The sequence below is a fragment of the Primulina huaijiensis genome, chromosome 7, assembly GCF_012295235.1.
Source record: "Primulina huaijiensis isolate GDHJ02 chromosome 7, ASM1229523v2, whole genome shotgun sequence".
NCBI classification, from domain to species: Eukaryota; Viridiplantae; Streptophyta; class Magnoliopsida; order Lamiales; family Gesneriaceae; genus Primulina; species Primulina huaijiensis.
This window is the reverse complement of record NC_133312.1, coordinates 362,299-377,611: the sequence shown is the minus strand read 5'-3', so window position 1 is coordinate 377,611 and position 15,313 is coordinate 362,299. Positions and strand designations below refer to the sequence as shown.

The following is a 15,313-nucleotide window of genomic DNA, read 5'->3' as shown; positions in this document are numbered from 1 at the left end:
TATATATATATTTTAAAGGACTTCAACGTCAAACTGTAGGGAAAAATTGGATGAGCGCAACATTCAAATCATAAATAAATTATTAATTTATTTTAGTACGCTAGTTTCTTGGAAGTGACTTTATAATAATTTATATTATATACATAATCCACTTTATTTTAATAGGCGATGCTTTTTAACAAAGCTCGTTTCCCCTCTTAATTTCAGGGTCTGATATTAAAGTGAGTGCTTAAACAATTAAAGGAACGAGGTTTCCTTAATTAATTAATATTCTAAACGCAACACTAATTTATTAAGATGTACTTTACAACTTGATATGCTGTTTTTTGGTTGCATAGATAGATAATTTAATTTAATAATGTTTGACAGTCGATGCCTGATTAGGATGGAGTAATTTCTCTAAAATATTTGGACATTATGTTAAAATTTGGAGATGGTTTTTATTAGATATAAAACTCATTATTTAAATATGGAAATTCTTAAATTTATAATATTTCATCATAGTTTTTTTTTTTTATATTAGTTGTTATTTGGTCATTTAAATAAGATTAATTAGAATAGAATTTCCAGGTCAGTATGTACGGGTAAACATGAAGATTAGATTTTGTATTACGCAGACTGAAAATTTTGTCCGCCTCTGTACTCATGTATGGGTCTATATATATTAATAATATTACGCACTTATTGTGTATTTGTACATTTGGTTTGTATAAATAATTATTGTTGGACTTATTGGAGTTAAGTCAATATTTATATTACGAATAATTTTAATGAAAATATTTGTGATTTTTTTTTATAATTTGTAAAATTATTATGTGGATGATTGTATATAAATTTGTTATATAATAATATTTAATATATAATAAAGTATACATATATATAGTTAAGGTTGTGTTTTGTTGGATATATTGGATGAGATTATTTTAAAATAATTAGATCTCATCGTTATTTGGTTGTATTTTTATATATTAAATTAATAATTGTTTAGATCATATTAATTAAATTATTTAATTAAAAATCAATTTGACATTGACCTAAAAATCAATTCCATAAACCAATCAGCTTCACCCAAGTGTAGACCAATCAGCTTCACCCAAGTGTAGCCATTAACAACATAAATGGTTTGTCGTAGAAGCTGATATTATATTAATTTGGTAAATTTGACGTCTAAAATGCAGTTTTAGAGCAATAAAACAAACGGAGATAATATTGGTTTTGGGTAATGGAAGAATGAATTGAATACTGTTCTCAGCTTTAACAGCAAACATATCAGATCACATCAAATCAATCCATCAATCAAACATTGCCCCCAACTTGTTCTTGCTTTGTTTATGCATTCTTTTCTACTTTTTTTTTTTTTTTAAAATTTCACACAAATATTACTTAATTTAATTATTTTAACGGGAGACATACTAATTATCTGATAATTTTGCAATATAAATATATACAAATTTGTAGATCCAACGATGTATTCTACTATAAACAAAGTGGATGTTTTAGTTCTTTTAATACATCAACTAAAATAAATTTTCTCAGAATTTATAATGATTATTATTTAATAAATAATAATAACTCAATAAATAATAATAATAATAATAATAATAATAACTCAATAAATATACGAAAATCAGCAATTTAAGGGTTAATTATAATAATATACTTTATTTCCACCCCCTCTCGTTTCATTTTAAGTCACGGTCATAACCCTTTCACAGCCGCTACAGCCACCGGCGCTGCCAGCGCTGTGGAGAACTCTGACACTCCGAACAGTGCTGTTGTTTAGTTTTCCTCCTCGGAATACAAAAGGATAATCTATTTATTGCTGAAGTTTTGCGTGAAGTTTCTTCAAGCACACACATATTCTTTCACTGCAGCGGAAACATTTGACGAGTTCTGAATCAGTATATATGGATGAAATATATGGAATTCATTCGACAATTACCGATCATGACTACGCAGACAAGGCTTTAATGTCTCCCGAGAATCTTATAATTCCAGCTGAATACCAGCAATATTACTACCCTTCTTTTGTCTACTCCGCCGACCAGCGCCACCGGATTCCGGTGTTTGGATCGGAAGGATTGGGATTTCAGAGTTCGGTGCCATCGGAATCAGCTTCCATTAATTTTCAGAACCAAAGAGAAGGGGATGATGAAAATGAACAGGCTGATTCCATGGTGCTTAAGGCCAGAATCGCTTCACATCCTTCCTACCCAAAATTACTCGACGCCTATATTGACTGCCAGAAGGTTTAAATGATTTGAAAAATATTGTTTTTCCTAGGTGTTTTCAAGAACTGATTCTTTTATACATTTCTTCGCTGTTTATGAATAGCTGGTGTACTTATTCGATCATGGTTTCGTGGGTTTCTCTCTGATGATTTCAAATAAAAATCATGGGTTTTTGGTGGATTGTTTTAAAAAAATCTTTTTTTTATTATTCATACTAGCAGAAGGTTTGGAGTCAGCTGTAAATTTCTCTTTTTTTTATGTTATATATATCTGAAGGTTGGAGCTCCTCCAGAGATAGCTCGTTTACTGGACGAAATCCGGCGAGAGAAGGATTTATATAGACAAGATACAGTCGCAACGTGCATAGGAATCGATCCTGAACTCGATGAGTTTATGGTATCTCTCTCCGACTCTCTCTCTAAAAAAAACGCACAAAACACACACCAGTATATTTCATCGTTTGCAGTTGTTGAAAGTCGGAGCTTTTTCCTTGAAGGAAACATATTGCGACATACTGATGAAGTACAAGTCGGATCTGTCAAAGCCATTCGAAGAAGCTACATCTTTTCTAAACAATATCGAAACCCAACTCTGCAATTTAAGCATAGGTAAGTCATATTCATGAGTTTTCTCCCAGCAGTTACGGGTTTCATGTCTTTTCTCTTGTTTGTGTACTTTACAAACGAGACCATTTAATTCATTACCGTCCATGCGTTTGTTCTGTGTTTAGATTTTATTTATAGAATTCTGACCCTAATAACGAAAAATCATAAACCCTTAACTTTGTTGGTTGCCGGTGTTTCTCAAGGTTCTTGCTTTTGTTTAGTTTAGAATTTAAATAACTTATAATAACAGTAATATAAAGAAAGTGTAAAGTTTTTCTTCAGAACTATTTTCCAGACATTGCTGATCTATATATTTTAATTAGTATATGGAATGTCTGTAAGTGTTACTGTGACATGTGATCTCTTTTTCTTGTTTGTACAGTTAAGAGTAAACCTTAAACGAAAAGTCAAGGGGTATTCCACAATCAAAAAACACTGCAAAACTGTGAACACTTGTCTCCTTGTTCCGTTGTCATTGGTTTTCCTTTGGAGTTTTTATTAGGTTCATTCCCTATCTATTTTTATCGATTATTTTTTATACCCAAGGCACATAATTCAATAGATCAGATATTTCTGAAAAGATCAACTTCTGTTTCAGTACATTAGTCTATTATCAGTAGAGTTGGTCTTGCCTGAAAACCATTCACTTCGCTATCAATTTTCTGAAAATTTAAAGAATGAATGTTGTTTTCAAGATATATTTTATAGAATGTATTTATTCTAAATCTTGGAATAAAATCTTGGAAATCAAGGTTCTCTTGGGTTACTAGGATCTTAACGAAAATGGGATTTATATATTCACCATTGTGTAAATGGACTTACCGTTTGTTTCTACAATGAGAAAGAACAAAGAAACATGCTTCAAAAACTTTCCGAGGTTTAATTTGTGAAGTCTTCAGATATAACATCTCACGTTCTCCAGTTGAGGAAGATTAGTACCGATGACCTTGATAGTGCATGTTTAAGCCTATTTTTGGTTGAAATGTGTGCGAAAACAAAGCGTTGCAGCATATGAATATTGTCATGCATTTGTTGAGATAGAATGGAAAATTTTGATATATATTTTTCATTTGATGGATGACGGGAAGTTTCTTAAGAATTTTGGTTCTTGAATTGTGGTGCTATATGCAATATACATGGCGACACTTGTGATGGTTTCAAGTTCCAAGGGATAATTTGTTGGCATGACATACGAGAAATGAACATTGGAATTTGGAAAGTGTCTAATTGCTAATTGGTGGGAAGTTAAAGAGCTACGTCTTCTCTTTGAAGTTGATATAATTGAACCACTTTATTAATTAAATATGTGCTTGCAGAAGATGAAAAGATGAATATTTCCAGCTTGAATAAGCTTTACTCGAAATATTTAGCTATCTTGCATGTATTTAGGATCAGTTTAGGCACGGTAATCACACCTTGAAAAACACCATTACTTCCTAAATACTTATTTATAAAGAGCAGAGTCATTTCTAATATTTAGATTTGGATGCAGCAGCGAAAAATAGACTTTCTAAGCCTTTTTTTTTTCCATTTTTCAGTAAAAGGTTTGAGTAGAAACGCATAGAACGGCCCACCGACTGGGTGGGATGTTTAGTTAAGTAAGTTTTAGGTAAATCTCTTCCCTCATTTTATAAAAAAGAAATGCATGAAACGTATTTTTTATTTCTGAAAACAATACTTATTCGAGCAAATTTTTAGAATGAATTTGCACGTTTTTTTTAAAAAAACTGAAAATATATTTATTCAAATGACAAAAAATATATCGTACAACAATATTTCGAACAATTATTTCGCGAGATTTTATAATGAATTTATTATGAGATTTTGATAAATGAATTTTTTGTGTTGTAAAAATTACACTAAAAATTTAGTGGTGCATATGATATTACTCTATTCAAATGGACTCCTAACAGAATATGATCACCCTGCTGATCATTAAGCTGTAAAGTTAAGTATTTTGCATATGGTTGTGTGACATAACATAATATATTAGATTAAATGGTGTTTTTCTGATGATGTCATTGTTCATAATCATTAACGTGTTATTTACATCTAATTGTTGTGTATTTTTTAAGGATTATTATAATCTTTGATGAGTTTGCATTGTCTATTCGATTAAATAATTGAGTGCAAAGTGTACTTGTATGTGGTTTAAGTACCATCGGGATCTGATCTTAAATCTATTGCTGGCACAGCTCTTTTACTTAGTTTAATCTTTATCTGTGTTAAGAGAAAAGTTACACTTTTCTTTTATATTCTTCATGTCTCTCTATTCAAAGGGACTCCCGGGATTGAGAATTCATCTGCAAACTATTCCATTAAAAAAAATGAAATGGTAAGTTTGAAGTTGTGATTTTCATTTCCTTAGGTCGATAATACGTTGAATGCTGTTTTTATAATTGAAGAAATAGATTGGGTAGGCTGGCATGTAAGAATCCCAAATGGTGGTGTTGTAGAAACTGGAGTGAAAACAAGAACGACGAGGGGGGCTATGGGATGGTAGTATCAACTTTTCAATAATAATGTGAAAAAGCCCGGATAAGGCGGGTGGTCGAATTTTCATATGGACGCCCGGGGTTTACGCTGAAGGCCCGGCCCACATTCATTATCTTACCCACACATGCACACCACCTGTTCTTTCCAGATTTTTGCATTAACGTCGTCAAATCAAACATATTCATTGAACATCGTGCCACATTATTATTATTTTTAAAAATGAGGTAGTGGTAATCGGGGAATCTTGTCTGGACATGCTTTTTTGAATTTGATAATTGATAATTTGCGGTTTCAATTTGAAGTCTTGAAACTTGGGTAGGATCATAGAACCTGTGCCCATTTTACCGTGGGGTCTACGTACGTCAAGAGGCCCATCCAGTTGTGTTTCTTCTAATAAAATATAACACGTGCAATTAAATAAATTTAATTTGTTTTTAAAGCTTATTAATTAATATATAAAACAGTGGGATTAACGAAATAGATTTTCCCAATAATCAAATGGACAACTTCCGTTGATTCTATGTTCCTAGTCTTCGCTCTATTCTATATGTGACCCATGAAATTTGGTTCCTTCATCGTTCTTGATAATATATGGTTGTTGCGGTTTAATTAGCCCAAATTATATATATGTAATTACGGTTTAGTTGCATCATTCTATATGAAGTTAAATGTTTTTTAGTCTCTGAAGTGACGATTCGATGTCGTGATACATAACCTAATCTCTTGCTCAGAGATTGGATACATACCACAAATTGATGATCCTATGTTTAACAGATATCCTATTTGTTTGCACATCAAGTGGTCATTAAATCATTTGAATTATGGGACGAGATCAGTCTTTTAGTACTTGCATTGATTATGTAAGTTTAATTGTAGATGACGGAGGTCTATCATCGGAAGAGGATTTAAGCGGAGGCGAGACAGAGACTCAGGACGCCTCCATGAAGAGAGAAGATCGTGAGCTGAAGGACAGGCTTTTGCAGAGGTATGGTAGCCATATTAGTAGTCTACAGAAAGAGTTTTCTAAGAAGAAGAAGAAAGGAAAACTACCAAAGGAGGCTAGGCAAATGTTGCTCGAATGGTGGAATGTGCACTCCAAATGGCCATATCCAACGGTTAGTATCCCATTTTATTGGTTTTTTTCACGACAGGGAGGAGACTAAAGCTTATGTTGTTGGGGAAGATATATGCACGAGGTTTTTTTTTTTATATTATGTCGTGGTATCCGTAGCCATTATCTTTCAGGTATTCTCTGGCGAACTCCGAATAAGTCGAGTGTTTTCTTCTAATAAACCATGAGCTGGATTTATGTGCAGGAAGCGGATAAGATATCTTTGGCAGAATCGACAGGATTAGATCAGAAGCAAATCAACAATTGGTTCATAAATCAAAGGAAACGCCATTGGAAACCATCCGAGAACATGCAGTTGGCCATAATGGAGAATCTCTCTGGTCATTTTTACGCTGGAAATTGATCGACTCCAAAAAAAGTGGAAAAAGGAATTGATCTTGTATATTTCTTAAAAATAATAATTCATCCTACTCGCAATATACAGTTGTAATATTCGAGTTATTAGATTTTATAAACGATCGGTTTCTAATTTGGATATATTTGGTATTATGCTTTATATTTTACATGAATGATTCATGCATCTTCGAAATTTTTTCGTACTAATAATTTTTTCCTGATTATATTAGATATAGAAATGTGATTTGTTTCTCAAGTCTGAATTTTTTTTTTTTTTTATTATTAATGTTTGCTTCATATCTGAAATGATGGGCTGTGACTTTACTCTAGGGTTTCCATTTTAACATGTTTTGAATTGGCAAGTCCTTAGAAATGAATATACTAACAAAAATTGGATATAAATGAAAATCATAAATATGTTAAGCTATTCAACATATTTTGAATCTAAATCATATTTAAGATTTCAATTTTAAGTAAGATATGATAAAAGAAGAGAGAAACTCTTGTAGCTATCGCACTATGGCAATAGCTAGTACGGAACCAATTCAAATATAATAATATAAGGTTATATTAACTGTGGGGTTTTTTTAAAAAATAATTTAAGTTTAAAATTTTTTTTCAAAAATAATGTAAAAAAAAAAACATTTCAAAAACTACTGCAATTCGCGATTATGGAGCGCGGACGCTGCTCCACGTGAGCACGAAACACGGACGCTGGTCCACGTAAGCGACGGAATATTGTAGCTATGGAATATATAAAAAACCGTCGCTAATTAGCAACGGTTTATTGACCGTCGCTAAAATGGAACCCGCGACGGTTTATTAAACACGTCGCTAATTTTAGCGACGATTTTAAAGCGTCGCTTTATTGGATCAGCGACGGTTAAAAAGCCGTCGCTAAATACCTACACTATCACACCCCACGCATAATTGTATCAACAGCGTGCACATGTACGTCGCGGATAATCTTAAACTTTCAACGGCTTGCAACTTTGCAGCGTGCAATATACGCTACGGAAAAAAAATTTGAGCGCTGCGAAAAGCCATTTTTGTTGTGGTGAAGATTGAGAAAAAAACAGACAATAAGCTTCTCAAAAATAAGTTTTTTCAGGAACTTCTACGATTCAACCTAGTTTTTTCAGTGATTCAGGGGTGGCTGACTTTGGTTTGTTTGGTCAGCAGGATTTTAAGACTCCGTCTCGGTCGAACATACACAGTTTTACAAATTTGCTTAATTTTGGTCCGCAGCATCTTGTACATGACATTCGACCACAGAATGATGTTGAGGAAAATGAACAACATTCAATTGAGATATCTCAGTCTTGATTTATTTCTTGTTTGTTTTTTTCTCTTTCTTCACTACAACAAAAATGGCTTTTCGTAGCGCATATTGCACGCTGCAAAATTGCAAGCATTTGAAAGTTCTACATGTGCAGGTGGTATTTCCAATTAGCGACGGTTTTTAACAGTCGCTGATGCCAATACAGCGACGGTTTTAATAAACCGTCGCTAAAATTAGCGACTGTTTATAAACCGTCGCTGATTCAATTTTAGCGACGGGTTATTACACCGTTGCTAATTAGCGACGGTTTTTATATAAATTATGTCGCTAAAATATTCCGTCGCTTACACGTGGACCAACGACCTTGCTTACGAAGCGCGGACGCTGCTCCACGTGAACAACGTCCGCGCTCCGTAAGCGCGGATTGCAGTAGTTTTGGAAATTTTTTTTTTTACATTATTTTTGAAGAAAATTTTAAAATTAAATTATTTTAAAAAAAAAACCCATTAACTGTGCACTCATATATAATAATATATGTTCATTATCTATGGCAGTTATGTTTCACGAGAATTATTCCATTCCACGAGTCGAAGAAATGGCTCATCGAACTTCAAGGCTCAAAAGTGGAAACCAAACACACATCATTAATATTAACACAATCCAATATAATCCACACCTAATTTAGGAAAGTCACGAAAAACCAAAAACAAACGAGAAAATAACGCAGCCTCCGCCTCCACTCCTACGCTTATTTAACCAAACTACAAACCAAAACCCAATCACCCTTTTAATATTACGTCCTTAATTGGCATTCAAACGCCTCAAAGGACGAATAAGCGAGAGAAACAATAATCAAAGTCCCCCCTAGAAACACAATGGCCTCACCAAGAACCGCAACTGCTTTCTCAATCGCCCTCATCGCCACCACCCTCTTCATCTCCTCCGCCACCGCAACTGCCGCCAACCCCTTCTGCAAAACCGCTGATGACAAGACCTTCTGCAACTCTCTCGCAAAGGGAGCCAAAACCTGGGAGCAAGCCATGACTAATGTGCTCAATGCCGCCCTACGGAAGGCCAAAACCGCCAAATCCATAGCCGACATGGTTGGGTCCAAGCTGCCGTCCAGTTTTAAGCCACAGACAAAAGAGTCCATCGACAGCACATGCCATGAAGCTTACGAATCCCTGGTTGACAACATCCAATCTTGCCTTGGATTCGTTAAGAATGATCCCTACTCTTCTTTGAGAGTTCACCTGTCCGCAACTTCTTTCTCAGATTGCAAAGATGGGCTTGATGAGTTTGGTATTTCTTCCACGGAGGTGGATCAGTTTACTGCGGAGATACAGAAGTTGAGCAGCACTCTGTTGGCTATTGTCGAGACGAAGCCATGAGTCCCATTAATTTATTCTATGATATTATTTTATTTGATATCCATTAAATATTAATGCTGTGTTTATTTTTTGTCAATATTTAGTGCGTGGATTAATGTGTAATTGATGAGATATTCACGTTTCCAACAAGGTGGGGTCGTAGAAAAATTTACATGTGCATTTGTTTCAGATTAATGATCGAAATATGGTATTTTCATGTACTGCCATTTCTGAGTATGGAGATGAGTCAGATGACGATTCCATTGTATCTGAGATTTGTAGTTCGAGATCATGTTCAGCGTTGATTATTTATTATGCATTAAAATGCACACAATCATTATTCCATGCGATAGACCAAAGATTCAAATTCGTTGGCAAGGAAAACAGAATAGATAGTGATTTGAGGTTACTATGTTGATGTTGAATATGTAAATTAGAACAATGACAAACGAGAGATTCAAATCCACCCACTCCATATATTTGAAATAACTATCAAGCCCAACCAGAAAGATTCCGGGGTAGTAAAAGTATATGCATGATCTTGTCTTCAGCGCACTTGTCAATGTACATCCGAGTGTGAATGATAGAGCACAACTAGTTACCGTGGATTTATATGTGATTGCAGTGTGGTGTCACTTGATAAGCTTCATTTACAGAGCGATATCATAGCCCAATTCGTTGATGACGTTGTCAACGGTTGCAATAATCTCTGTCATGTTTAGAAGATCAAACAAAACCTTAATTAGTTAAAGGAAGCCATGTTTTCTCCGTAGTTAGGCACGAATCCAAAAGATTTTAATCAATTAGAAATTTTGTTTCAGTTATTTTTTGCTCGTTCCTTTGATGATCAAACAATTCAAATGAAGATGATTGCTTCTCTAAATTCATACCTTTTAATGAAGTTCCCTCCAGGTATCGCTGTAAGAAAGTTAATAACTAATTAATACTACAGCAATGGTTTTACTCACAATTACTTTGAACCTATGTATCTTGGATCTGTTAAATATTTGAAACATGTTACCAGATTAGGTTAAATATTTATCTCAAACTCAACGTGAATGTAAGATATTTACGAAGCTATGGAATCCTGCAAAAAGGAGAGAATGTTGCATGAAAAAAGGTAGAGGGTGTACCATAAATTGGGTTTTAAGATCTTCCTCGTGTTCTATAGGCTTTGCTGCACACAGATAATTAACTGGCAATAGTAAGCCAGAGGACTAGAATTAACAAAATAACTGCGGGCATAGTAAGCATATCACTAATGAGGCAAAATACCCTCATCAACTGCAGGGGTACAGTTACTCAGTAACTGCCTGAAACTGGGAGGAAACGATGCAATTGTCTCTGCGGCTTCTTGAATTTTTATTGTTTCAGGCACAAATTGTTCTTGAACTGCATTAGATTCAAGGACTGGAAGCATTAGCTTGGAACTGGTTTCTGCTGACGCTGTGCACTGCCAATCCCCATCGGACCTGATACTAAATAAGCATGACATCAGACATCGTTTTGTAAAAGCATTTATAACCGGAGGTTGACCTTGCCCAGTCACCATCCCACTAAACGTCTTCAAATTTTTTTGTAATTTTTTTAAAGTTGAAACTATCACTCCTTGATGCACTAATTCGTTTTGATTGAATTTTCTGGTCCACCCGTATATACTAGTCACTCTTCTTCGTTGTTGACAAAGTTCATTGAAAGGGTACGTGAGTAGTCAACGGTAGATACTTCTACTAACCTGCATGTGGGTCCATCCAAAGGTAATACCTCGGCCTGGGATGATATTTCAGATTGAAGTCCAGGGTATTCAAGCAGTCGGGGACTTTCATTTTGAAAAATTTCCTGAGCAGACATTAATCACATTATTATACCAAGTGGAAACATATAACTAGTTTCAGCAGCTATAATTATTGGTAGTGCCATATTTACCATCAGAACATCCATGAACTTTTCTGTTTCAAAGATGGTGAAAAAATGCAGTGCGAATTTCTGGATCTGTGGAGAAGCATAAACTTGAATTTTTAATGTGAGGATCATTCTAAAATGTAGCACAGAATCCTTGAAAAATTATCACGAGGGTCGAAGTTCCAGCTACTTGCCTGACCAATACCGTCTTTATAACTCACAAAGACAGCCCTGCTCCCCCTTGCAGGGAACCCAGACACACATGAAACTTGAGGCCATGAAAAATACATCTTTGAGATGTGATGTTCTTCCTGTAAGACAACTAAATTTTTTAAAATAATATCCCTGCCAAATTTACTAAATACAGGATATTACACTATCCATGCTCAACCGGGGTATCATTAGACTTGGAGGACAAAATCACGGATACACTTCTGTTTGCAGAGAACAAGAAGAGTAACGTCAGGGATCCCCTTTTCTTGGTGAGAAACATCACAATTGTACTTTTCTTATAAATAGACCTTCCTTTGAAACAACTAAAAATGCGCACAAGCTGTCGTGACAAACTGGATCACATGCAACAAATCGAAAATTTAGAGAATTTGGCATGAATTGAATTCAAAAGTTGGGGCTCACATAAATTAAATGTGGCACCTACTGTTTAATTTCCAGTGGAATCCAAAGTAAGCTCTTCTTTGCCAAAAATATTGAGATGAGATTTGGAGGCCACAAATAATTACTTCAAATAACTTTTGTTTATGTGAACTTCTGTAGCCTTTTCTGAGGATACTTTTAAGCAGAAAATCTAGTCCACAATTTCAGATAACATCAAGGTAACAACGTATAAGCATCACCAAGTCCACTTCTCTCATTGTCAATTCCAACTTACACGGAAAATGTATATCCCTTTCAATGTAGACATATCAAGCCAAATCAAGTTATGATAAGAAAATGGGCAAGCTACTACATATAGATATTGCTACATGTTAAATAGCAGGAGATTGTTCAATCTTATTCAAGCACCTGAATAACGTACATTAACGACATCACAGGGGACGACATCTCAGAAATATTTACAGGAAATCAATGTGCTGGAGATCGATCTCGTTCAAGCACCTAAACCGAGCTTAAGTTCTACACTACATTTTAATTGATTTGATTCGAGTACTAGTGAATCGATAAAATCACAGGCTTCATCATATACAGAGAAATTTTTTTCCACCAGAATTTTCAACTTACAAGTACGTGAGATCGAAGAGAAATGGTTAGAACTACGTCATCCAACCCCTCAGCAGTTCGTTCGAATATGAGCTTGAGTGAGGCAGCGGACAAGGTGGTGATCCAAGTGCCTCCTTGATGGCGATTTTTCCCGGCGGCGGAAATCGGCGTGAGAGAAGGATGAGTGCGGTTGACAACGGTGGAGCTGTAGTTCATGAAGCGCGCGTATTGAATATTCCATTGATCTATGACCGAGGAGGTTGAGTTGGAGGGAGTTGTTACTGCTGATTCCGCCATTTCCGAATTTTAGAACTGCGGGGAAAATTGGGAGCTGAGCCGTTTATATAGTCGCGATATTTGGTCGGGTAATTATTAGTTCTACAAAATCAAAATTATATAAGAAAGATTTCTTATTTATTTAAAAATAAAAAAATTGATGTATGCGCGACTTATTTCCCAAGCAAGGAACTATAATACGGCACCCGCATTATTCCCCACACATATTATACAAAGCCAAAAAAAAATTCCCGGAGATGAAAGTATTATGTTTAACATGACGGTAAGAATGGTGTGTATAAGATAAATATTATCTTGGATATTATAACATCTTGTGATAACATACAGCGGAATAATATAAAACACAAATAATTTAAATAACACATATATATTTATGTGCAAGTGAACACACTTGCGTTATACCTCATGACAAAATAATTACTATAAAAGAAATCGAGTTTACAAAACCTATACAAGTGAAGGAACGAAAAAATATCTTGCGTAACAAATCAAGAAAATAAATTGTATCCTAAAATCTCAATAATAAAAATAATCAAAACACAAGAATGCAAATATGTGTAGTAGAAATTCGAAGCAACAAAACAATTCTTCAATCAACATTTTGGTCGAATGTTGTCTTCAAATATCTCCAACATAACACGGTAACACAGTAAAATTATGCAAATTCTTCTAAAAATTCCTCTCATATCTCTCTTCACTTTTCCTCACGCATGTACTCTTGCATACCTTGTGCGTCAATTATTTTTTAATATATATAGACTTGTGTCGCTTGATATAATTCATTGAATAAGTCCTACAAAATAAGGAAAGTAATCTTTTATTAGGAAACAAATTCTTTAAATATTAAACATCAAATATAGAGTTGAAGAAACTCAATATGAAATACAAAATTTTTATGCTAAATCTTATAAAAAAAGAAAAGAATTCAGGACATAAATTTGTGTTTTGACAAGACACATTTCCTTTCAAACTATATGAACTCGCACCAGCAGAGAGAGGGACTCCATGGACACACTATTAAACCTGAAGCACCGATGATATCTTTTTGGCACGAAAGAACCACTATTTTAAAAAGTGCGTCTTTTTTCCAGTATGTTTGGTGAAATATCCAAAAAGATGACCATCATTTCATGCAGAAGGTAACTTGTGTCATTAAGCACTTTAATGTGGCATAAACCTTGTTTAAGAGAATAAAGGTAATACTTTCACTAAAAATGGTCATACCAAAATACGATGGCAGCCGTAGCGCTAGTGCTAGTAATTGGGATAAATTTTTATAATAGTATAAGTATAATATAATTTTAATTTAATAATTCTGAATAAAATAAATATATGGATACGAGAATGGAAGAAATAGAATACATAACAAGAAGAAAAAAACATAGGTGAGGAAAAGTTTGGTTTGATTCGCATTTAATCATTTTGTACTCTATATATTATCGAGCTCTGATGAGGTTAGATTAAAATAACATTTGTGGGATCGGACCATANTCATTCGAAAAAAAAATCTCACCATGTATTTCATTTCCAACTGGAAATTCCGAAAACAAATTTTCCGAAGTTCAACTTACTGGACACTTGCTGTTAACGTCTAAATATATAAAATAAGAAATAAAGCAAGGAGTTTCGGCTCAAACACTCATAGGCAAACAAGAAAATTATGGCTACTTTTTTGCAGCAATATTTGTTGGCAGAAAAAAATAGAGCATCTTAATTTAATTTATTAGCGTGGTGGTGTTTCGCTGAATCTTGGCGGCGGCGGAGTGCTTAGCGCCGCCCTGAAACTCACGGCGGTTGCACCCGATCCCACAGTCCCGCTATCAGCAGTAAGTTTCCCAGCTCCACGATGCCATGACGAGGGAATTGCACCTCGATTTCCTTTGTTTACAAAAAGAGGAGAAATAAGAAAACAAATATTAATTTATTTGTACTCTGATCTTTTTGTGAATATATATATACTTAATAGAAAATTTCTCAAAAAATATCAAGAATTACGAACGATATACCTGGTGATGAGGAAGCTGAAACAATAAGAGGGATCAAAAAAGAAATCAGGATTGCAGCTATCAGTATCCTATTCCTGGTGTTATCCATTGGAGAACTGAAGCAATAATATTCAAGATTGATGAATGTACACATTTATATTTGCAAAAATAATAATAATGTGAAAGTTCATGTTTGACTGTTGACTAAATTCATAGTTAATATCGACGTCTTCATAGGCCGGTTTGCTCTGAGACTGTTGGTTACGTTAAACAATTAATGATATAATAAAGTCTAATTTTTTAATTCACATTATACGGTATCGATCTCGTCATTGCTCATTAAATACTTTGGTTATTTTATTTTAAAACTAAACTGAATTTATTTATTTTTACTAAAAAATAAATATAAGTTGGAATTTTGTTTAAATAAATCAGGTTGTTATAAATTCATGATGTGGG

At 34.2% G+C, this 15,313-nt stretch overlaps 2 protein-coding genes across 3 annotated transcripts; one reads left to right on the top strand and one right to left on the bottom strand.

The window, feature by feature from the left end:
* The first annotated feature begins 1,678 nt into the window (after window positions 1-1,678).
* Window positions 1,679-6,939, top strand: LOC140980371 (homeobox protein knotted-1-like 6). The gene is made up of 5 exons (XM_073446152.1): window positions 1,679-2,249; window positions 2,508-2,627; window positions 2,728-2,839; window positions 6,209-6,447; window positions 6,649-6,939. Exons 1-5 carry the CDS (start codon window positions 1,908-1,910, stop codon window positions 6,805-6,807), a joined length of 972 nt encoding a protein of 323 aa, XP_073302253.1. The 5' UTR covers window positions 1,679-1,907; the 3' UTR covers window positions 6,808-6,939.
* Window positions 6,940-8,990: 2,051 nt separating this feature from the next.
* Window positions 8,991-13,029, bottom strand: LOC140980442 (protein POOR HOMOLOGOUS SYNAPSIS 1-like). 2 transcript variants are annotated; one of them, XM_073446252.1, is made up of 8 exons: window positions 12,594-13,029; window positions 11,549-11,665; window positions 11,379-11,444; window positions 11,188-11,291; window positions 10,728-10,924; window positions 10,586-10,629; window positions 10,343-10,370; window positions 8,991-10,161 (listed from the first exon to the last, which is right to left on the bottom strand). In XM_073446252.1, exons 1-8 carry the CDS (start codon window positions 12,867-12,869, stop codon window positions 10,103-10,105), a joined length of 891 nt encoding a protein of 296 aa, XP_073302353.1. In that variant the 5' UTR covers window positions 12,870-13,029; the 3' UTR covers window positions 8,991-10,102. The 2 variants fall into 2 exon arrangements, with proteins under 2 accessions (XP_073302353.1, XP_073302352.1); XM_073446251.1 differs by having other exon boundaries at window positions 10,728-10,930; window positions 12,594-13,024.
* Window positions 13,030-15,313: the final 2,284 nt, after the last annotated feature.